General features: G+C 38.1%; 1 protein-coding gene and 3 long non-coding RNA genes across 8 annotated transcripts; 2 read left to right on the top strand and 2 right to left on the bottom strand.

Moving 5' to 3' along the window:
- Positions 1-283: 283 nt before the first annotated feature.
- On the top strand, positions 284-24,960 carry LOC136779629 (myelin regulatory factor-like protein). Of its 3 annotated transcripts, none has more exons than XM_066737319.1 (11): positions 284-301; positions 364-1,316; positions 15,619-15,712; positions 17,275-17,484; positions 17,569-17,660; positions 18,185-18,504; positions 18,765-19,028; positions 19,122-19,300; positions 19,449-19,665; positions 19,746-19,904; positions 20,382-24,960. In XM_066737319.1, the coding sequence occupies exons 2-11, from the start codon at positions 1,268-1,270 to the stop codon at positions 22,239-22,241; spliced, it is 3,444 nt and encodes a 1,147-aa protein (XP_066593416.1). In that variant the 5' UTR covers positions 284-301; positions 364-1,267; the 3' UTR covers positions 22,242-24,960. The 3 variants fall into 3 exon arrangements, with proteins under 3 accessions (XP_066593416.1, XP_066593418.1, XP_066593417.1); XM_066737321.1 differs by having other exon boundaries at positions 285-301; positions 19,461-19,665; XM_066737320.1 differs by lacking the exon at positions 284-301 and having other exon boundaries at positions 362-1,316.
- Positions 1,310-6,203, bottom strand: LOC136779632 (uncharacterized). The gene is made up of 5 exons (XR_010823614.1): positions 5,900-6,203; positions 4,974-5,191; positions 4,735-4,910; positions 3,555-3,826; positions 1,310-1,912 (listed from the first exon to the last, which is right to left on the bottom strand). It is a non-coding gene; the product is annotated as an uncharacterized lncRNA (long non-coding RNA).
- On the top strand, positions 6,252-8,711 carry LOC136779633 (uncharacterized). Of its 2 annotated transcripts, none has more exons than XR_010823616.1 (3): positions 6,252-6,389; positions 6,570-7,800; positions 7,867-8,711. It is a non-coding gene; the product is annotated as an uncharacterized lncRNA (long non-coding RNA). The 2 variants fall into 2 exon arrangements; XR_010823615.1 differs by having other exon boundaries at positions 6,303-6,440.
- LOC136779634 (uncharacterized) lies at positions 8,998-15,715 on the bottom strand. Of its 2 annotated transcripts, none has more exons than XR_010823617.1 (3): positions 15,606-15,715; positions 15,227-15,491; positions 8,998-11,423 (listed from the first exon to the last, which is right to left on the bottom strand). It is a non-coding gene; the product is annotated as an uncharacterized lncRNA (long non-coding RNA). The 2 variants fall into 2 exon arrangements; XR_010823618.1 differs by having other exon boundaries at positions 15,266-15,491.
- Positions 24,961-25,002: the final 42 nt, after the last annotated feature.

Here is a 25,002-nt window from a genome sequence, read left to right as displayed (position 1 = left end):
AGAAATATAGATACCTGTAATAATACAAATCGTGATTAATTGGATAATAGAAGATATAGAAAGGAAGGATAAATTGGAGGACCGGGAAGACCGTGCGAAATTAGCGGGTGAAAAAATGGCGACCAATAGACGCCAATAACTTATAGGTAGGGGAGGGTAAGATCGCTGGTGTAGAAGTGCGTGCGTAATTTGGCGGGAAACGCGGATCAAGTAGGTGTCGCCATCTAGCGGCATTTCCTTGTACAAGAGGACGGTTCTGATTGGTCGGTGCTCTCGGTAGGTGCTCATTATTTTACTCCAGGTATGTTATCCACAGATGAACATATCCCGGTAATTTTTTTCTACTTCCTCTGGATTTCGCAGTTTCAGGAATTTAAGCAACATTGCTTGTAAGCTTTTCCAAAGATTGGAAAAAATCCTTGGCCTCCCCGATATAATTATCGCTAGTAAATAAAAGAGGCGTACCCCCGAGAGACACTTGTTGGAAACGGGCTCTCCCTCGCTTCCAAAATAGGTAATGGATTAGGAGATTCGCATTTTCGAATTGGCGTTATTATAAAAATGGCGCATTTATGGCAGGTCGCAAGGTCTGCAAGGGAAATTTTTAAAGCAGTTTTCTCTTTTCTCCCTTTTTATTTTTGGTGTCGAGTTTGAATTTCGTAGTGGCGGTGACGTCACTTAAGCGGGTGTTGCAGACTGCAGAGAGGCAGAGGAACGACGAGGACGACTCTCGTTGAGTCTCGCGAAGCAAAGTCAAGTCGAGTCACGCGACAGCCTGGCGATGGCGTTTGTGTGTATTATATTTGCGTGTGTGCCAGCGGCTGGTATCGCCTGGTCTCGCTACAAGCTTTAGTTCGTCGGACGTCGGACGTTCTAGCTACGCACGAATCACGATCCGTGTGGATACTGGATGGTGCTAGTTTCACAACACAGCAGATGTTACTGTTACTGCTCTTGTAGTGCACAATTACAAGTAACATTTTCCTGCCTGCGATGAGTTTGTTTTCCGGTGTGCGGTCCCCGTAGGAGGAAACCTCGGATCGTTGATCCCTGACGGCAACCTGTTCTCTGTTCTCGTTTTCTATTCCACATAGTGCGTGTAAATACGGAACTGTGTCGTACATAGAATAGTCGTGAGGAAATTAAGAGGAAGAAAAGGTCAATGCAGTGTACTATGTGGGACATCGTCACGAGAGACGTAATTCCGAGACAAAATGGGGCTCGCTGACCGGGCCTGGAGAGCTGGGGTCCGATCACCGACGGAGGCATGGATGTCATCGGCGACGGGGACGAGCAGACCCTCCAGGCGATTCTTGGTGAGCCAACTTAGTCCTTATAGCTTCCCCAAATCTATGAAAAGTCATTTGACCGATCAAAAGAGGATCCATCGAAGAAACATGTGCTGCTCGCGCATAGGCGTCGCAACTATTTATCCTTATCCTACTTTTGTGCTGTCTTCGCTGTCTTCCCTTCCCCCCTTCCATCCTGTGCTTTCAGCTTCCCCCCTCCACGCTTATGCACCGAACGAATCAATTAAGCGATCATCCAATTAAGAAGAGCTCTTATTGGAAAACATTCTTCGCTCAACTGCTGAATCAGGCATGCTTATAATCTATGCGGTAAAGCTGTCTTTTTATCTCTACGTTACCACGAATTAGTAAGTTACTCCTGCTCATTTCAAATAAACGGAAAATCACGCCACAGCAGCACGACTTTCACCAACGTCTATGAGACCTAAAGATCGCGCTAATCTCTGCCTTTCATAGTCCCTCCGATTCCACACGATACAAGCAATTTCCTCTTCGCTTTACCACTAGAATTTCATACACCAGATGAACGTCCACTGGCGTCATAAAAACCAAGTCTCGTTGAAAATAATTTTCTCGAACAGGTCAAGGTGGAAGTTCTGGCTCTGGAAAGGAGAAGAGATTATCGCTCCAGTTTCACCTTCGCTAAATACGTGACTATAAATAGTAGCAAATGGCAAGTAATTTGCGACATCAATAGTTTATTATTCTCATAAAGTAATCACCGTGGGTGCAGTAGCAGTACATCTCGGTATCAGTAATGAAATTTGGTAAAACGCCAGTGCGCAAAATAATTATAAAACGTAATAGAGATATCTGTGAAGGCCAATATTAAGCATAAAACAAAACGTTGGCAAACGTTTTGCGCTTTTAAGCTAGTTGCAGAGAGATGAGGGGAGAAACGAGGGACTTGGTGCATTATCTACGATCAGGACTCTGAAGGTTCTGGATGTGTGTGTGAGTTATGTGCTTTGCGCTTTCGTTGGGCGATATGGCCGCGTCGCTTTGGCGAAAGCACAGTGGCGAATAGTTCGCACGCCCCCCTGAACCACATTGGCTATTGCCAAGATGAAAAGCTCCGCCTTTCTGCCGAAAGCTCTCTCTAGGCACGCGCGGCATGCATTCGTGGAAACCATTGCAAACGAATTCTTCTTGGCCCAAATTTTTCTGAGAAAGCACCAATGAAACGTCGGGAAACAATAACAAAAACGTACTTCTCTTCGTGTGCGTTCTTGCGTACACGTGAATCATCGTTGTATGCGTGTTAAGTTACGCCCACGTAATTTGTTGGTGACGCAAAATGATAGCGCGCTGACGATTTCAGAATTGACACCTGATCAGGCAATTCCTATCGAGCGTTCTAACGCTTTATACACATGCGTACACGCGAGTTAGCATAACTTTTTGGTAGAACCTTCTGAAATTTTAATAACAACAATTTTTTCCATTTTTGACTCTTCAAAATTAGGCAAAGCATTCACCTGTGCGTGTGAAGTAACCTGTTCAGGTCAACTGTTGTACCTGTATGTGTTTGTAAGAGCCAGGTGGAGGGGTGAAGAGTGTGGGGCGTTTACAGCGTTACAGTATCATCATAGCTCACGTGCACGAAGACGAGGGAGGACGAGACCCCTTGGACGAGGATGGGGCGGTTTGTTTAATCGATGCCACGACTCTCTGATCCGACGGGTGTCCACCCTTGTGAATATTCTCGCCCAATCACGAGTCCCCTACTATTTTTGCGAGTCCCCTCACCGTTTATCGCCCCTTTCAACGCTGCTCTAATATTCACCACTGATACCGGATCACGACTTTTGACCCTTTACCTTGTTCCAATATTTACCAAAAATCTCAGACTCTCCTACTCCTTTATTTTCTTAGAAAAATAATGTTTCTAACAGATTCAGGAATTTATATTTTCCTTTAATTATCTTCATTCGCACAGTTAATTTTTGGTAGACTTGCCGTTTCTCCAGTTTTAAGCGAAATGTAAAAATTTTTAATAAATGTGTTTATAATATTATTAAATGTGCAGTAGATTTTATTTTTTCCATTAAACTACTTTCAATATACCTTATATGTTTTGAGTTATGAATGGCACGCTGCTCTACGTTTTGGATAAGTACAAGAGTTTGAGAAATAATAGTTAATAAGAGAAAGAGAGATAGTGATGAGTTGTGTTGGAATCGCAACTTGGGTATAGAGAGTTGTTAAAATGTAAGAAAAAGATTGAAATGTGACCGTTCTCACCTGAATGGAATTTGGCTTATTTTATTACTGCAATATATTTCTATTTGGAGATGGTTTCCATAATTTCCTGCAATTCCTAGCACTTTCCTTTTTTTTCTCCAAGTCATTGTTTTATCGAAACAGGAAAAAGACAAAAGTTTGAATTTTTACCAGAGAATCTTAATTAATTTCAGCCCAGTGACTGATGTTATTCTTAGTTCAAGAGACCATTGTAAACGTCACGAACGAGTCACGTGGAAAAAAATTAACGGTTGGCTTTGATGCGTTAGATCCTGAAAAGGAGAGTCGATAAATTTCAAGGACAATACGATTCATCGTGCGTTAGTTAGAATTAATTGCGAAAGCTCTATTGAACAATTTATTTCTTTAAAACAATATTTAACCATCCAAAAGAATAATAAGGACTTTCAATGGATATTTCGGTAATCTTAATGATAAATTAGCTACCACGAGTCCCGATAGGTGCACGTATAAACTGCGATTAGCACGTTTTTTTCTCTTTTTTTGATAGGAACACATTAACGCAAAATGTTTTGGTATTACAGCTAATCAGAACTTTCTCCATACAATAGTTGAGCCTTATCGAGTTTTGAAACGTTGAAAATTGTTCTAGTCCAGTTAAAGCAACGAATAGAAGAATCGAAGGTTAATAAGCGTAGCTGTCAGGGGGCCGTCAGTGTAATTAATTTTCGAAACTGAATGTAATAAAGCATTTAATGCTGTGGCAAGTAGATTAGCGTGCGATTTACACCGTCGCGCGGTGGCTATTACGTGTGGTGAGTTTGGCGTATCGGTCGTTCTAGATTTTCATAGGAGATTGTTTATATGCAAGAGAGAGGATGTTTGATGGTCTACTTTGCCAAGAAGTGCCTGGCGCAAAGCGAGTTCTTCTCGGAAAACGCTTCTTTCCTTCCCCCATTGTCAACAAACAGTTAAGTAGAATCGAGTAATCCGATGCTTCTCAAAGTTCTTCTTTCTTTTCATCCAATATTTACTCCTATGTGTATCCTATAAAATCTTTTCCAAAAACTAAACAAACGCCTATGTATATGTATGTGTTGATTAGTAAAATTGAAGGATGAGAGATAACCATATAGTGGCCGTGATTTATGACTTTGCACGAGCCACAAACAGGTTGCAGTTTAGCATTCAGAATTTATTCGATAGCGTTCCGAAGTACCTGAACTTCCGGTTGACGAACAAATGACCGATTACGTCAGTACACGTGTCTCTATAACGTGTATATTTATTGTTTTCTTTTTCCAACTGGTTTCCTCCGCAAGAATATCCCTTTAGAACACCATCCAGAATCATTTGGATTTTTGCAAGTTTTTACTGGCAGTCAACACCTGTAAACTATTAGCAATTTTCTATTACAAATAAGTTTTTAGTTTCATCAGTATATTTTCTAATACCTACTGTTCGTATTGTTTCAATTCACCGCGATTCTACACGGTTGAAGTATAGGTTAAGTTGATGGATTAAATATAAGCACACAACAGTGCACAATTGCCTTGCTCGCGATTTTTGCCGCCAGTTCCGCAAAGAACAATACCAACAATCCAAAGAGTGCTGTTTGTTTCGACCTGATGTTACGTTACGAAGTATGCGGGAAGTTTCGCTCACAACTGAAGTAACTGAACATCCATCATAAAGGTTATGAGTAGTTATGACTCTCCCGAGGACAGCGACTCTGGAGTGAAATATCGGAAGCTCCCCGTCAATTTAATCCCTCAAAATTCCCGCTCTTTCCCGTATACAAGTGTCGAGTTTTTCCCGCCAATTCGTTATGTAAACTAACCTAACATCCCGATTGGATTTTCTCCCCGTAAATAGTTTACACTCTAGCACAATTTACCAAGAATAAACGAATTAGGCAAATCTCTCTACTAAGTTCTCTAGATTTTCGCGTCTATTGGTATATATATTATCGAAAAGTGACGCAACCAGTGAAAGCCAATGAATTCCGTAGCATCGACTAAAGTTCATACGATTGGAGAATCAATCGATTCGAATAACCAATCGTAACTTTATCAGAGCGTTATTTTAGCGATTGAAACGTGGAATAAATTGTACAGTGAGTATATTAGAGTTTTCAAAGGTTATGTTTGAAATCCATATGCCATTGCGAAGCGCTCAACGTCGAATTGAAATTGAGTTTAACGTTGGATCGATAAAATATTCCAGTTTTTATTACTGGTATTTATCGTTCTGGAGGTGAATTACATTTTTAGCTTGTATACCGTTTATCGTATATCGTGACCAAGTGACCAGGAGGTAGAAGAGGGAAGGAGAGAAAAGTATAGAAAAGGGAGCTTGTATATATAGGTATAGTAAATACGTACGTATATATGTATATATATAGGAGATAGAGAAAAGTAGCGAAGGAACGTTCAGCCATTACGGAAGAAACATGGCCTCGGCTGTCTTTTCTGATGTACCGATGTCGTGTTCGTGTCTCCGTCTTCAGTCACGCTAACGTCGCTAACCACCAACTTCTCCCCACCACTTCCTCTTTTACCTCGATCCGTGCCCGTTCGTTTCCTCTTTTGCTATAGAGAGCTGCGCTGCTGTACACAAACAAATCACTGAAATATACACACATATTGATGCATATCTACTGTCTGTAGGGAGAATACGTCAACTATGTATTGGTATACGATGCTTCAGTCAATTTGTAAGTACTGAGAGAAAGAGAAGGAACATCCAACTAAAAATAATATCAAATAAACCGAAGATTTTTTATTCCTTTCTACCATGTTGGGAGATTAACAAAATTTCTTATTGACCTCTAAAGCCTGATGATGACCAAAGAGCCTCCTGAATGGAGTAAAAGTATTTATCTATTATATTTCTATTTTAAAAGAAGAACATGAAAAAATTGAAGTACGCCAATCTTTGTGTAAAATATAATGTCTTGTCAGCTTTTTCTTGTAAAATGACTTGTGCCTTGGAAACACAACCAACTTTTTTCATTTCTCATTTCTTTATTTACTCATTAATGACACTTTTCAGGGTCCTTGAAAGAACAACGAAATGATCGTATGATATACAGGGAGAGTGCAGCAAATATACAATGATAGTAGTGTCAATGTGTAACTGTATACACATAAATAAATTGGTACCCCAAAAATGCGAAAATTGACCGATAGTTTGTACTGATACTATATGCATATACACTAATACAGATTTTCACCTCACTGTTATTGTGTTGGTATGCACGGTCCCTATACAGTTACACGGTACATATCGATGACGTCACACTTAGCCTACGGATAAGATCACGCTTCCCGCTCTCCTAACGCCAAACAAAGAGGAAAACACGAGAAAAATTCCATTATTGCTTTTTTTCAACGAATTTAAAAGAATTGTTGTTTGTTTTCATTATTGTACGAACAAAATTCGTCGAGGGAGATTCATTGTGGTGGAATGTGCACGGCTACAAATTTCCTGTAAAATTTACTATTTAAAATACTAAAAATTACCAGGCTCCACGTAGTCCTATACGATTTTACTAATAATTTTAACGATAATAAAGTAATTTTTATTGTACTGTTTGATAAAAAATGTTCAAAGTTTTCTAGACTTTAATGTGAATTTGGTTAATGTAAATTTTGCCTGTAACGAGATGTAATAATTACACGAGAGTCTGCAATATTTACTGTTTAGTTTTTGGTAAAATTTGCAGTCTCGTTTCGTCCCACGGTTACTCTTTCTAGCAGGGTAAATTTTGCAGGAAATTTTATTCCGTATGGGCATGACTAATTAAAGATTAGCTGGGATCATGGTCCGATTGGCGAAAGTGAATGATTGGCCGACGGTAGAGCAATTAACTACGTATAGTGGTATATGTACACTGTATAGCATATTTGCCACTGAGGCTTTTTCTTCTGGAAAACGTTGGACTTTCACGCCATTGTCGAGCCACGCTTCATTCCACCGATCGTTTCTGATGAAACAATTGTGAAGAAAATCGCACCTCGCTACGCTGGATTAAATCGTTTCGTCATTTTCATACTTTATGCACGTTTGTTCCAGGCATTCGAGGAAAAGAAATTTTCTAATAAAGAAACGTTAATGAATCCATAAGAAAGTTCGTCGATAATAAAGAAATTCGTCGATTCCTTTGAAAATAAATTTTTCAAAGCTTAGTATATATACACTGATCGGCTAAGATCTTCCTGTAAGGACTCTGTTTCATTCTCAGTATCATAGTGTCATTGCATTCGTGATGATGAAGCAGCTGGTAAGATTGTAGCTAAAATAACAATTTCTTTGTCTCGTTATTATCTTTTGGCTTTTCTTTTTACAGCGTGGGATTAATTTTGAACGAAGAGAAGCTTTGCAAAGTCTGCTGTGTTTTTTGCGCACTGGAATATCGAACTTTCACGTTTGTTGTGCCAATGAATTACGAACGGAGGAAGTAGTAAAATGCTAGGAATCCGTCCCAAGGCCCCAGCAACGCACGCTTTGACACATTTTTCACCACGATTGCCGCCACGTATACATCTCTATGCCACCTTTTCATCCAACTAAACATAATCAGAGAGTCAATTTTCTCTCTCTCTCTCTCTCTCTCTCTCTCTCTTGATTTTTTATTTCTTTGCTTGCATAATTGATGCTGCATATACTTCAAGATGAGAAGATAACGTTATAAACCTGCAGCTTCAAACAAACAATTTTTCCACCTTATTAAAGCAATAACTCAGTCCTCAATATTTGTTATCCAGTTCTGTTCTCATGGAAAATAATTAAAATAATGGATTGGAAAACTGGTGGTTTAGTGTGTGCGAGTCGAAATAACTCTGTGGTGGCCGCTGGTTCGTTTGAATCAGTTAAAGGTATGACTTAATCTTTTGCGTAAGGTCACCAGAAAGAGAAGACTGGTTGGTGGACTAATGAGTGCTAGTTGAAGCAATCACCTATCTCATTTATTTCTTTTTAAATAAAATGTACCGTCGAGTGCTGTTTTACGTCAAAGAAAACTCCCTCGAGGATAAATAAAGCTATCGGCTGTGGCATTATTATCATATTTGAAACTCTGCTTGAAAATGATCTATTACTTGCAGTAAGTGATTGGCCTTTAGATGACTTTGTTAAACGGTAATAAAAAAGCATAGGTAGAAACAATAAAGCCGATATCTTTAACGACGTAATTTCTGTTATGAAAGGATCCTCTTGTAGGAAGTTTGTAAAGAAAATAAAATTTTTATAGTCACATCGTAAATTACGCGATCCTTTCCGCGATATACGTAAATAATTACGAATAATAATTACCGTGTAATGCAACCTCTGTAATTTACAAGATTCATCCAATTGTACAAACAACGTACGCATGAGTATTTCTCTCTGGAGATGGAGGTAAGCTATAAGGAGAGACTGGAATCTTTCGATCCATCCAATGAGCACATATTCAATACTTAAGGTTGTACTTGTGTTACATACCGCATCGATGAAAGAAAAGCGTTCTTTCACTTTGTTAACAAGAGCGTATTATTAGCCACGGAATCTGGTAAAATCTGATACGTTTGTCAGGAATTAATTCGTAGTAGACAAGGTTGATGAGAGGTTGCAAAAATGTGGAAATGAATTATTTATCGATGATCACTCCTTTCACAATTCTGATTCAAATACGACAACTTATTTTTTTCTTGCTTTAAGGACACTATTCGTTTAAGGTAGTTGTCGACCTGAAGCCCGCGTCTGCAGTGAGCCAATACTCTAGCGTTAAATTAACCACAATTTATTTTTTTCGACTCTATTTTTTGTATGCTTATATTTGATCTTACAAAACATTGCGAAACGTCAAATCTCAAATGTCGCGAGCGCATAAAAGTCTTTAGGGTTTGTTAGGATTGATGAAATATTGTAACAATGGCAAGTTGCATTAGAACAACTTTATTTGTTTAGGTCTATCGATATATTTTTAAGTTTCTCAAGAGCGTAAAGGATCGATCTAGCCATCCGCCGTTTTTATAAACTCCGATTTTCGTTCGTATCCCAATGGATTTAACCTACGTGCGAGTAAAGATGTGTGAACGTGTAAAATGTGAGTGAAATTCTTGGAGGGATCGTACAACACCTGCGCCTGCTGTTGAATTTTATGAGTTTTGTGCGTATGTGCGAGCGCGTGTGCCAGCGTGAGGCATTGGTGGAGCTGTTGCAGGCACGCGTCGCGTGAGTCGACGAAGCGTGTAATTGCACAAGGCATGCTTAGTTAGAGTGTCCGTATCGTCTCTGGTCTCGTGTGTGCACCGCTTATACAGTATGTGCCCCTTGCAATTAAATTTAGGTAGCTCTCGAGTATTTCCCAGGCTCTATTTGTAATTTTGTAAATCGATTTGGTCTACCCGGTCTCTGCCAATCGTCGATTTTTTCAAAAACAATCTTTGCAGTGGCCAAACGACCATTTTTAAATGTAAAAACACGGATATAATAAATTTGTAGATAATTTATATTGAAAACAAAATAGAAGCTTTGTTTAGAATCAATTTTGTATAAAGGATAACAAAAATTTTGGTCTATTAGCGCTGTGGCCTAAATAGTTTTATAGTTCGTAATTCTGCAGCTAGGTGTCGAACGGACTCAAGTTTCTCGCTAGTTCTTTTCAATGCGTATATATTTATATATAATACATAAAACGTTGCAGCATGCATTTATAACTGTAATTGAAAGGTTTCTGTCCCTTAGAATCTATTGCAGTCAAGATTGTACGAATTACAATTATTTATTTTTAATTAGAAAACTATTTATGTATAAGTAGTAGGTAATTGAGATGTTTCGCGTATAAGGGAGTGAGCTTTATTTATCAACAACGAATTATAAATTTTGTTTGGGGCAACTAAAATTTGATTACGGCAGCAAATTATTTTTCCAAGCGTATACTTTGGGCGCCAAAGCTCTTTCCTTCGAATGTTGCATAATTTTTATTTCTACCTTCCCCCACCTATTTTCCATTCTTGTCATTGGTGGAGATTTGAAATCTTGTATAATCGCCTTCCATCGCTTCGTTTTTTCACTCGACTTTCTGGCTTGGGAAACATATCGTTATCCGCTAGGTGCTCGTTAAAGTGACTCGAGTGAAAAATTTCCGACACGCGTACTTGCAGATTCTTCGTAATTAGATAAGTGCATGACAATTGCCACGATGCATTGTCTTATTCGTACTACCCCAGGCATTAATAATCCTTCGCACAGATACCGCTTAACAACAGATTTTAACCACGATGCACGCTTTCCCACATCAGATTCTCGTCGAATCTCTCAACAGGTTCAGATTTGTCTTGGTGCTAGAACCGAGAAAGGTAGAGAGAGAGAGAGAGAGGAGAGAGAGAGAGAGTTTTCACGTTAAGTCATAAAAGTTCCAAGATCGTGATTGCAATGCAATTTTCGTGGCAATTTAAATGAGTGGAAATTGCGAGAATTGACTATTTTCAGCTTTGGTAATTTCCAATCTAGGACTGCGGACGTCGCGTATCTCAAAGCAGCAATGGCCCATATTTCGCAGAAATAATTTTCTTTCTCCAGCTTCGAAGCTTCTAAAGTCCCTGATCAGAATTTTAAATAAAATTCTAATAACACGATGACGTTCCTCGTAGAGATATTGGTGGATCTCGTGCCGCCGCAGCGAGTGGTTTTGTGCATCGTGGACAGCCTTAAATAGGCGGCATTAGCTACCATAATTGGTAATCGATGTCTCCGTTCTCGTCGACTTATTAAGGAAACTCGTTAAGGACTACCGTGCTGCAAGGACGACTCCAAATGATTTTCCATTATCCTCGTAAACTCTCTCGTAGTATTCCAATATTCAGTGGTCTTCTTTTATACGCTCCCCACCACTCGCCTGTTTTCCTGGAATTTTTAGTGTCCCTGAAAAATTCAACGGAATTAAAAAAATATATACACTTATTTGTTAAAAATTTGGAAGTTTCTACAAACCGAAAGGTATGCGTGGATATAGCTACGTGGAGAATGGAGATTGGAGGGTGAAGCAAACTCGCCCCGCCCCAGCGAGTTTAAAGGTTTTTCTAGGTGGGGAATAGAAGAATTCCGGGGAAACACGGGGTTGTGCCGCACGGGGTTAACATCCCCCCCACTCGCTTCTAATCAGCCCCACCACCTCGGCAAACTCTGCAACTCTGCATCGGCCACTCGCGCCAGCCCAAGTCATTTCCAGTTTTCGCCCAAAAATACCCGCGGGTCAACCGTCACGTTTGCGCGCGCATTTTTTGAGTCGAAAAATTCTCAAAATTCACTCTCGCTGTCTCGGAAATGTGCAAGTGAAGTGCGAATGCGATCGAACGCGATGATAAGAAGAGAACGGTAGAAAAAAAAACGAAGAGAGATTTGAAACAATGGAGGATTTCGACTCGTGTGATTTCCCGCGCGACTGTCACTGAGGGGAATCCCCCCTTGTACTTCCCCGTGAAACTTGCAACATTTCGTAAAGTTCTTCGCTATGGAGTTTCCGTGGGCCCTACAGCACCAAAGCGACCCGTTACAGAATAATCGTTGTCATCCTGGAGAACAGCAGCATGAGGAACCCAATATTATCATTAATCAAGCGACGAACCGGAGGTTACTCGTAATGTCAGGTAAAAAAGCTAAAAGAAATGTTTTTTTTTATTTTGTAATTTGTAAATTATTATTTTTTTGTTGTTAAATAAATTAAAAAGTAGAATGATCTTCTTAATCGCCCTGAACCGATCTGCGCCCAAATGTGCCTTTTAAAAGCGTTAATAGTCGAAGCGTTTATGGTAATCGTCGATTTTATGGGCTTTCGACCCCCTAGGCACCTGACGTTGGCAACTTGTCCAAGCGGTGCGGTGAGAGAGAGAGAGAGAGGCAGAGAGGTTATAGGGAACCCCCAATGCGCGCCGAGCGTGACGAAAAATTTGCGACAGCTGCAACTTCACACCGACGCGATTACCGTGATCCGTTAAACGCCAGTTCTTCCGGTGATTAAGGAAATTATTGAAACTTACCCCGTCCTAACCTTTCACTCTTCATAAATATACTTTTTCGTTCATATGTTCGAGAAGAGTTTTGGTGTACCAAAAAGGTATCGAGTGTTGTGGTATGTATACCGCGAATGCAGGAGATTATTGCTCGATTCATCCGAGTTTTACGAGCAACGAAAGCGAGCCGATGCTCATTCTCGTAGATGAGCGAGACGGTAGCTGGGACGGCGAATTATCGAGATTTCTATTTGCTTTTGTCGGAGAAAGTCGAGAGAGCCTACGCGAGCCGATTCTTTTTTTGCATTTGCACCACGTTCGATCAACTAGAACAACATTGTAAACAACTCTAGTGAATTCGACGTTATTCTTCTCTCTCCCAAGTATGCCATATCTTCCATTCATGAATAATGCCACTCGATTCGATTAGAATTTCTTTGCTCGCATCGTTCCGATCTGACGAAGAAATTGTGCAGCGGCATTTATTTGTATCTTTATTCGATAACGAATCTTTAAATGAGTCATGATCCGGTTTCGGTATTTTTATACGTTCGGACGGTAAACGAACGTTGATCTATTTATAAACAGAGTAACCTCTTGTTTGCAACTATCGTTATGCGTGTGTCATTCTGTGTAATATAATATAGAAAGAGTTCTTATCTCAAATCGATCACGAAACTTTGATGAAACACTTTGATTCATTGAGATATTTTTTTGTCAATTTTCCCTTTTTCTCCCCGGAATTTTACGGTTTTACAATAATTACAGAGTGGCAATATTTGTACACGGATAATTTCAGACTAAAAATTCAATTGTGAGGAATGGACAATTTTTCCAGATCATTAATATAGTAAAGAACTGTCGTAAAATTCTGGGATTTCTCGAAATTTGGTGTTCGGTGAAAGTTGTGGGCAAAACATTAATTGCATTGTTTACGTGACAATCTAAACGTTGTTCATTTTTTCATTCACAGGACTGCAAATAATTGCAAAAGATTAGAGTGTAATTTTGCCAGTGTCACCGAGTTAATTTCGTGCATCGATTCAGTTTATTGATGTTATTCATCAATAGTTTTGTTTCAGTTTTCTATAACTGCCTTGAAGTGGTCTGAATAACATACAATAAAGATCAGAAATCTTCCAAAAACGTTCCAAATTGGCAGACTGATTTTGGCAACATTATACTACGCTCAGAAACATTTTTAAACGTTGTCTCAAAAGAAAATGGACATGAGCAGGATTTGCTTATCAACTAGGATCGTTCATCAACCAGTTGACAAGCTTCCCTTCCATTGTTCTTAATTGCAACGTAATTGTATTACGCAAAATAAGCAGAGAAACCTGCGCCTTTGAAGACACGAGGCACGCCAGCTCGCACGCACGCTAATTTCTTTCCATTTGGTTATTCTCTCCAGGAAAGTTGACAACAGAAAAAGTGACAAGGGGACAACTGAGAATGAATCACGAGTCGAAGAAATTTGATATAGCTGCGCCAACGGCAATCTTTCTGTCAGCCGTTAAACGGAATCGGCATGTCTTGGAATAATATTCGTCTTTAGCCACAACAAAATAGTAGTGGGGGATTCTGGATATTGTTTGGTCGATAGGAACTCCACGATTCGTTACCAACCATCCCCTCTCAAATATATATATATATATATATATATATATAATCTCAGACTTTCATGTGTTGGTACAATAACACATTTATCGCAGAAAATCTTCGCCATAATTTTTACCACAAATATCCACCCATATAGCAAACATAATATTAGAAAACGTTCCCGGCCCCTATTTAACACGTTGTTGGAACGTTCCTAACATTATATGTGCCAACCGGGAAAACAACTTCACGTGGTTATCAATTATAAAGCCCGCAGAGAGAGCATTCTTTGCTTTTTCACATTTTGACTTGGTTAGTAAATTTGAATATTTGCTGCTAATTGAACACCACAATACTGGTGCTCAATTAATAATTATTATAATTCAATAAGTAATTCAAATTGTGAAAAATCAAAGCTTCCCACAAATTTAACCATTAATTAAGCGCATCGAGATAATCACACAATTAGTCGTATAGGACTAATAATGAGCTCAAAAATGATAGATAATTGAAAGTTTGCTTTTAAACTAATAAAATAAATTTATCTTTAAGAATAAAGTTGGGACAGGTTGGTGTATTGACTATGCAATAATTACTCGTTTGTAAATATTACAAGGACTTAAAAAGTTAATGAAAAGATGCAAAAGTTAAAAATACTCTACTTTTTCGTTTCGTCTAAAATTAAAGTGGCCCTATGCGCCTAATTAAGGATTCCGAGTTATGATTCGCCACAAAATATCCAAGAGTTTGTTAGCCTGAGCTATGGGCTGTATTTAATGGAAACTGAAGCGATGGTTTTATTAAATGCAAGCATCATTCGCTCGTGCACACCAACACAATGATAGCGAAGTGTCAATGTATAACTGTATACGTATAAATAAATTACACTCAAAAACTGCGAAAATTGACCGATAGTTTGCGCTGATAGTATGCATATGCACCAATATACATTCTTATCTCACTGTCATTGTGTTAGTGTGCACGGTCTCTATAGAGATTGATTCGTTCAAGTTGTTGCTTGTGTTGGACCCATCTCTTTGTGGTTTCGGTGTGCATGTGCGTGTGTTTGCGCGCACTACGATTTACTAATATGTATATGTGATATTTACACACATGTATTCACCAATCATACACCTTGGCAACACACTTAACTGCTTAGTCCAAGTCAAGTGTCATAACTCGTAGTTTCCTGTGGTGGATCATCCAAGTCTAAGGGCGACTTTACAAAAGACTGTTCAAGAACTTCGAGCTCGGTTTGATTCGGGCAGAATTTCAGTCCGATCGTAATAACCTCTCCATACGATTGTTGATAGTTGCAGTAATGTTGTTATAAAACCTTTCCCAATAGTATCAGTGGAGAAATATTTCAGTAGCATTGCTGAAACAATTGAAACAGATACCTTACAACAATTACAAAAATTAAGCGCTCCTTCCACGAACAATCTCGTGTATAATAAAAAAAGAAAACTCGTTTGAAAAGATTCTAATTCACTGTTTAATTGCAGGTCGTGGTGATTTCGTCGGAGGGATAGACAACGAGGCTTTGGACTTCTCGCAGTTGGAGGACTTTATCAACAGCGACAGCGAGCAGCCGGCAACGTAAGCCTGTTTATTTGTTTGTTTATTTAACCCAAGAATGCCTGAGAAGTAGAGGACAGTTTGGTGTAACGAATCTCCATCAGCTCATGAGATTCACTGCTGTTTATCAGCTCCTTTTTTCGTATTCCTTCGGATGAACGACCGAATCGTGGCGGAAATTCGATCCCGAGGCGATTTGAGCGGTTAATTTATGAAGCGTCTAGTCGCGGACGCCATCGTTTACGCCTACAATACGCGCGCACGACGTACGTTTGCTAACGTGCGATTGCAGCGCCACGCGTGTCGTGTTTAGCAAGCGGAAGTTTCCTCGATCGCGTAGTTCTGTTGAGGTTACAATATCGTGTAATTTTTAGAAATCGGCTCTCTCGTAATATCTATCCAGGACTGAAGAAGAATAGCGAGAGCATAAAACGATGCCAGATGCAGCTACGCTAGCTGCGCACGAGACCGATTTATACTGCACGCACCCCTTCTCGAATTATGCTAATTAATGAGTAGACGAGTAATGTGCTTACACCGGTGGTCTGCACGAGCACGCGTTTCCTCCCAATGGGGAACTAAATCCTTAAATTGAGCAATTCGATGACAACTGTTATACGATCTACTATTGTTCCCTTACCGCATGCTTCGTCATTGTTCAACGCTCTTTCTGCCAATTTATCCACAAAACATTAGAAACTCCCTACAATAATTCCTTTTGTTTACTATTTTTTCCAACTATCGCGATTCACGATCAATCTCAGCTTTGTTCTATTGAAATTCGTAACAAGAGCAATTGTAAGATTACTTATAAGATTATTTCTTAATATTAAATTGATGACGCTATACGTTGTAGGTTTGGGGGTGAGCACAAAATAAACGATACATTTTTATGTTGATGCATGCACAGCAATATCCTGGCTGTGTTAGATTTATATGACCAGACATATCACGCGGTAGTGGCTACAGAGCTGTAATCATATAATGACACAAGCATACTGGATAGAATTGATGGAATCACTGCACGCTGCATTCAAGCCTGGTAATCCCCCGCGTTAACCTTTTCAATCCGATTGTTCAAATCGGCACTAAACTACTATGATCAGTCAACATATTTTTCTTACATTCAAATTTCTGATAAGCATTATCTGTATTTTTCATTCCTACATTTTTTCATATCACATGTGCAGCCTCAAGCTATGAAAAATGCAACCTGTATTATGATTCTAACCTCCAGTGCCTCATCTCTGGTTCAGTTGTAGTTCAGATCAAACCGGTATAATTCACGCGAGAGGAATTATATTGCTGTGATTTGAACTACGTGTTTTGAACCATAAAGAAGACATTAGGCATAAGGGTGAGTTCCACGAAAAACTTTAAAGTAAAAATTTCCATGTGAAATAGCAAATATTTCGAAAATACTTAGGGTGATTGGCTAATACACAGCAACGTAGCCAATTATCATTTCTGTATAGTAAAATTTTATTTTATAGGCTTCGGCGGGACTCACTCTAAGACCCCTTTAAAGTAATTTAGCTAATCTCTCATTCATTTTATTCTAATTTATAATTGGCTCATTTCAGATACTTTGCTGATACACTTGCGCATAACGAGAGCAATGGCGTCGCTGCGAACCACGTTAACCGGGTGGAAGCCCAGACCAATCAACAACCATCCCCACGTTTACCCTCACCAATCACACAGAGTCATCCTGCGCAGAGCACGTGCACTTCCGGAAGTACCAACGTACCCTCCGGGACTGCCTACAAAGATCCACAATCCTATGTTCATCCGTAAGTCTATTTTATTTCTCTATACAAGTTTACACGATGAACTGGAGAAATATCGGTTGTAACTTCAAATTAATATTTTTTCAGACATGCCTTGCCAGAGAGTCCACCCGACAGTGGAAGTGAACCACCTTACTCTCCACCTGGACACCATGACACGCAGCGTGTACACTCACCACGTAAATGCTTTTTCGTGCCATTTTATTAACACGTTTGCTGCCATCGCTCGACATTGTTTTTAGGAAACATGAAAGTTTATTATAAATGGCTTGGTAACATATTTTGATGTGTCTGTAGTAAAATTTGATAAGTAACGCATAATTATTTTTTAACCGTTTCTTTTTCGGCCGCGCGATTGACTTTTAGCGCTAAAGTGCTGGTAACATGGCTCGTGGAGTGCCACGCCACGCGAGATGAAACTATGAGACGAGCACGGCGATTGACGGTGGACCTATGTCCTACTCGAGGTGCTCGTGTACGGCACGTGGAATGGACGTGCTTTATTAATTTGATTCGAAGCTTTATTTTAAAGGCGATCAGCCGATTAAATACCGCCTGTTTATATACTCGCTGCGCATAAAAACGCGCACCGTATACCGATATCTTTAACGTCGTATCATGAGCTACCGTGAGATCGGCAGCGGAAGTGTTAAATGAGAAGAATGGAAGATTAATTTGAAATATTATCTGTTATTTTTGACAGATCAAAAAGCAGCTCTGCAGGAGATACTCCTGCATCACCAAAGCAATGGATATGCCTCCAATTTGTTACCACCATCACCTGCGGCACTTGCGTCGACAACGGATCCTCTATTGTTGAATCACAATGTCTTAACTCCACATCTGACACCTGCAGCTCCAGGTTTACAACCCCAGCAGCAAGTACCTTCTACTCCTTTGGTCACTTTACCACACGAACATAATGCTCCTAGTATAACTACACTGTATTCGCCCCTTCAATCAGCCCTGAAGAAACGAAAACTCAGTCAAGATGGGCTTGTTCATGTCAAACAGGTTTGCATTGTAATTTTCTCAAGAGAATTCATCTTTTTTCAAAGAGAAATTGCTGACGGAATATCGAATACTTGTAAACGGCATACATGTAGCGTGTAAAAAATTCATGAAATTTCATAACATATTGTATTTAGTTCTGGAACGTTTTAGGAAATTGTTTGACGCTATATGAGCTGTTATTATGCACATAAAATCTTTATGCAGCAATTTTTCTTGATCGACAGACTTCCACGTTTCTTGGATCTTTCAATATTCTGCCATTTTTTTAGGAACCTGAATTGGGGACTGTGGAACATAGCTGCAGCAGCAGTAGTGCGGTCCTCGATGGCGACGACGCTAATGATAACTCGTACATTGACGCTAGCTACCAATGCATTCGCTTCCATCCATTTCAACAAACATCTTGGCACGTTTTGTGCGATCATAATTTAAAGGAATTACCGATTCCGCACTATAGGGTTGACGCCGATAAAGGATTTAACTTCAGCAATTCTGACGATGCTTTTGTGTGTCAGAAGAAAAATCATTTTCAGGTATTTTTTCCTTTAGTTTGTTTTTAATTTATTAAGGCGATATCAGTGTTGACACATGCAAAATTTTGCTATTGTTATATGGTTTTCTCGCAGATCACCTGTCATGCACAACTTCAAGGGGAGGCTGTCTTTGTTAGGACTGGAGAGGGCCTGAAGAAAATTAGCAATTTTCAGTTACACTTTTATGGGGTTAAAGTCGAGTCGCCCACTCAGACAATTAGAGTGGAACAAAGTCAAAGCGATAGGAGCAAGAAACCTTTTCATCCAGTGACGTAAGCGACTGATTGCTTAAAAATTGCTCACCTGTTTTAAATTAGTTCAATTCTGTTTTTATTGCTTGTGCAAACAGATTTGGCAATTTTTTGTGCTAAATTCCATTTTTGTATTTCAACCCTTTGGCACTATATTACACTAAAGTAGAGCTGATTGTAGGGTGGAACTGGCAGGCGAGCGAGTTACGAAGGTAACAGTCGGCCGTCTGCACTTCAGCGAAACGACGAGCAATAATATGAGGAAAAAAGGAAAACCTAATCCTGATCAGAGGTATTTTCATTTGGTCGTTGGACTTCACGCTCATACTGCGGATCAGTCTAGTTATCAAGTAGTCGCACATGCTTCTGAAAGGATAATAGTGAGGGTATGCAAAAGAAAAGTTGTTTAAACAACGATAGACTTGGTAGAACATAAGTACTTATGAATATGTTTGCTTAAAACCAGGCGAGTAATCCAGGCCAGTTTGAGTCAGAAGGCAGCGGTGTGGGCGCTGAAGGCGGTTGGCAAAGAGGTGCAGCTCCAGACAGTGTTTATCATGCTGGCCGCGTAGGCATTAATACCGATAGGCCCGATGAAGCACTCGTCGTACATGGAAATATGAAAGTACGTTTGCACTTTATATAGGGTGTATTTTAGTTGATGTAGTACTGAGCTAACGATAGCTAATTGTTAGCGATTAATGTCAATTAAAAATCAGCACTTAGCAGTGCTGCATGTATTGACTAGGGCAGTAATTCAGTTAGCAAAAATTCAAATTTAAAAACTAAATCTGAATGTGTGTCTAATAGTCAGAATGAAGTCACATGTATCCATATATTAACTTTAGATTTTGAAAAGCTTTGAATTTTATCAGCCATATTGAGTGGATGGGGATAATCAGAATGTGGCGGGGAAACATATTCAGACCGCTAAGCATCCATTGCAAATAGCTAGTACTACTAATGATTATCCTAAATGAATATTGCGCAGTACAGCTTAACACTAAGCAAGCGTTAACTTAGAATACGTCAACTAAAACATACTCGTAGCATATGAAAAATTTCTTCAAACACATTTCAATAATTTGTCGCTTATCTTCAGGTAACCGGTCATATCGTACAACCGAGCGATGCTAGAGCGAAGCAACACGTTCAGGAAATAGATACACGTGAACAATTAAGAAATGTACAACAATTGCGAGTAGTTAGATATCGGTACGCTCCAGAATTTGCTTTACATTCCGGATTAGGCCCTAAGCCTCAGGAAGACACTGGCGTTATAGCACAGGAAGTTCAACAAATACTACCGGAAGCTGTATTACCTGCTGGGGATATAGTTTTACCAAATGGTCAAAGGATTGAAAATTTCCTCGTAGTAAATAAGGAGAGAATATTTATGGAAAATGTGGGAGCTGTAAAGGAACTCTGCAAAGTTACGGATAGCTTAAAAACAAGAATTGACCAGCTGGAAAGAATTAATAAACGTTTGACGAAACTTAAAAGAGGGGATAGCCTGAAAAGTTCTATAAGTACAGTTTCAAGTATATCGAGCGCCAAGTATTCGTCATCTATTAATACAAAATCCTCTATTACTGGGACATCGAAAAGGTGTGAAAGGGAAGAGGAAATTTTCTGCAGTAATAAATTTATTCAAATTGTGATCGTCATACTAATCCTCGTAATGGCATTTTGTTTAGTTGCAATGGCAACATTGTATTTTCTTGAATATCAAAAGCGAAGTAGCGTTGAATGGTCTGCTATGGCAAGTAGTGGAATGATGGCTATTAGACCTGTACATCCACCGACATTATCAACTATGCCAGATTACGACCCCAGGCTAAATTCTTTGCTGCACAGCACGCTATCCCCTCTAAATACAAGACACGCATCATATACCAGAGGCTTGGATGGTGGCTTGACAGTTAAAAGTAACGCATTATCCACACCACCGACAAACACAAAACAACAATTGTACTCTCAAGAGATAACGTGGTATCCGATAAGTCATTCTGGTCCTCAAACAAAATTAGAGAAAAATAGTGAATTTCCTGGTAATTGGTTGAGCCGTAATGGACCAGGAGCCGTTCCCAGTAATGTTGATGAAAATGATCAAAGCTCTGACGTGGATACTCCATCAATCAGCAAAGGCGCAATTCCTTTGGGAAGACCCAGCGATTGTCCTGTTCATTTTACCGAACTAGAAAACTCGTGTCAGATTTATTGCTGTAGTGGTGAAATACAGCAGTTAGCTGATCCTCAGCCTGATAATCCACCAGAAAAGAAATCAATAACTGAGCATCTAGAGCAGCCATTGAATATACACGAGGAGAAACGAAAACTTAACAAAGGCTTCCAAAATGGCATCAGTGCTTCTGATCCTAGTACACAGACACTGGTGAAAGAAGCAAATTATAAGTATTTACACAAACGAGCAAGGAGGGATGCTGGAGGTGGAGACTGGGGAGAAGTTGCTAGTAACGCAGCTGGTTCGTTGCAACTAGAACCAAAACCGCAACTATTCTTATCAGCGAAGAGCTTTAACGCGTCACTAGATCACAAGTATTGTTCAGTGGTTTCTCCAAATGCGCCCAACAATATTAGCTGTATTATTCCTTTGTCCAAACATATGCCTGATACTCATCTCACTCTTTACTTCGTCGGAATGCCTTGGTACTGGCAAATTGTTCAACAGTGCTCTATGACTGCAAAACTAGGCAATGACGAGACAATGATATGTGGCGGCTGGGGCTACACTATGCAGCAACAGCAAACTCAATATACGGAAAAGAGCAATCAGCAAGTAGGTACTCAAAACTTTCCTCTTGACGTTGCTCAGTATCTCAGAAAAACCTTGAGGTTTCGTATTCCCACTGTACAGCCTCAAGACAACATCTGCAAAAACAAACATGGGGTTGATTATCTGGAATACACTTTGCACTTTTATCGCGATTGCGACGAATAATTAAACACCATTGTTCCTTATGTGCATCTCTTAAAGTATTTAATTTTTCTTTTTCCTCACCACAGTTAACTGTTAAATGCAGGATAGTAAAACGCTCTTGTGCATTCCTAGAATAAAATGAAAAATTTACTTGTGTCGATTTTCAAATGAAATCCGATAATACTATTGATATTAAGTATTTAATGAAGTCGAGATTATATTTTGTATGTCGTTTTGTTAGATTATACAATATAATATCATTTACTGTAGTCAATAAGATATCATCATAGCGTAAAGGTACTCATATCCAATGGAAAATAACTGTTTTCTGTTGTGGGAAAAAGATTTTAAGTATATCCGGTGTTTCAAAGAAAACGTCCTTCTGACTAGAATTTAAGTAAACCGTAGTAAAATAGGGCAATCGAACAAAATTCTCGTTACACGTTAACTTAATTTTTCATATTGATTTATAAGCACGGCTCATCTAAGTTACTTTTACCACTTGGCGTGAGACTTTTTTAAGTCTTCTGATAGCTTAGAGTAACATAAGAATTTAATTTGTTGACACTTTAGATCTTATTTTTGGAAAAATTATACTACATCAAATTTTTCACATAAAATTATATTAATTTATGAAAGTAAAAGTCCATTGAACAATTTACACGTATATTATTATTTATTCGTGAATAAAAGTATTAATTTTTTCTTAAATATTTATCAGTAATTAAGAGCTGAATATTTCAGAAATGATTTAGTTGAACGTATAACATTAATAAAGAAGTTTATTTTCACGAATTTCGTATTTTTATACATTTATACTTTCAGATAGAAATCAAAGTGAAAGTATCGTATCAAGGGCAGGATCTGTTTTACAATGAAATAATAAATGTTTCTAAAACAATGTTTGCAAATTTTTAATATTGCTATTTGTATGCTGAGTACAAAAATATCTCTTGCCGTCCATATTTTCATTGTGCGCACATAGCGACACAAAATATTAAAAAAATTAATGCGAGATAACTGAATGATATACATATACGTAAAATGCTCGCTCCTCATGTACACGAAATCGTGAAAAATTATTAAGAAATATAAAAACTGTTAATGCTTTAATTTTCATATATTATACTCTATACATTCTTACGTTATTCATATGCTGAAAACATTTGTATATAGTGATATTAATGAACAATCGTTCGTAACAAAGTATGTATTATTATGCAATATAATTATTATTTATTAAGTCATCACTGTAATAAATCGTGGACGCTTAATTATTATAAACTCCGAAATTTTTGATAAATGGAAGGATAATCATATGTATGATGAAAGCTCTATTGTTACATTTAATTTTAATTCTTAAAATTATAGTGTCATTAAGATTTCAGATTGCTGTAATTCTCTAACTTGTTATTGTCTTAATTAATTTTTGTTTATTAAGACCTTGCAGATTTAAACACGGTAAATGCATTTTTCCTTCAACGTTACTCATGTCCGTAATTGGAAATTTGCGGACTATGAATAACTAATCTTCCACGATGAATATCAAATGACATATAACGAATTTATTCAAATCCTATGTAGAATTTAGATTAATTCTATTAATTACATGATAAATTTCTTAAGTTTTATAAAAGTCAATAATGTACAGCGCACAAAGCATTATGGAGCAAATATAGTATATATATATATATAAATATATATATATATATCTCTCATAAAGTATAAATATACAGATATTGTAATAATAATTGCTGTTAATTTTTCTTCAATAATTGTACATTTATTAAAGATCTGATTTTTTAATTATTTTTAAGTATTTGTTTTGCAATTCAATTGCTGAGATAAAGTTGTTTTGTTATGTTACTTTTATTTTAATTGAGCGTGTTAATGTAGCGGTCGAACAACATGAAAATCATCCTAATCATCGTACATAATGAATTATGATGCCTTAAAAATTTAGAGATACGTATTTGAAGCGAAAAGGATCGTCTATAGTTTCAATTATGCATGTAAATAGAGGCATGTATTGTGAATTAACGAAGAAAATGGCCTTGTCGTATTTGTAATACATTAGTATTAGCGTGACATTAAAAATTGTAATGCTTATAATATTTAACCTTTCTAAGGCAGTTGTATTTGTATATAAAGATTAGAATATTCTATATCATATCTATTTACGAACTAGGTAATTATGATAAATAATTAAGGTGTACCTTAGTCAATCCAAAATTCAATTATTATAGCTGATATTAATAATTCATTATACCGTGCAAATATCGTTCGTAAATAGTACTAGCTGGCTGTTAAAGCCTCGCGTTGTGACGATAAAGATTATATGTAACGTCTTCAGAGAGATTCATTCGGCTTTTCCTTTATCAATAATATTAAATTCACAACCATTTATGCCGACTTTAGAAGTAAAACTTGTTAACTTGCATTAAAATAAATATGTAACTGTTTTTTATAGCTGTCGAATTTTTTAATGGACACCAATCATTTCCTAGTCTTTACTATTTCTTTGTAATAATGATCTTTTCTCGTAATGACATTGATTAGGATTAGAATAAAATGAGACATTGAGTGCCTTCAGCATGAAACATTATATTATACTATGTATATTTAATTACAGAAGCATTGTACATGTACTATTAACGTATTTATTAATGTAATCGTAAACAAATTATATCTTACCTGTAGAAAAGAAGTAAAATAAAAATATAAAGCAATTGATTAATGAGCTGTTTGCACGTTTTATATTTATCAGGATTTTTTCGATTAG

This window comes from Prorops nasuta, unplaced genomic scaffold (genome assembly GCF_024137725.1).
Source record: "Prorops nasuta isolate Cenicafe-Biocafe unplaced genomic scaffold, Cenicafe_Pnas_1.2 PNAS00017, whole genome shotgun sequence".
Taxonomy (NCBI): Eukaryota; Metazoa; Arthropoda; class Insecta; order Hymenoptera; family Bethylidae; genus Prorops; species Prorops nasuta.
This window is presented reverse-complemented; position numbering and strand designations above follow the sequence as displayed.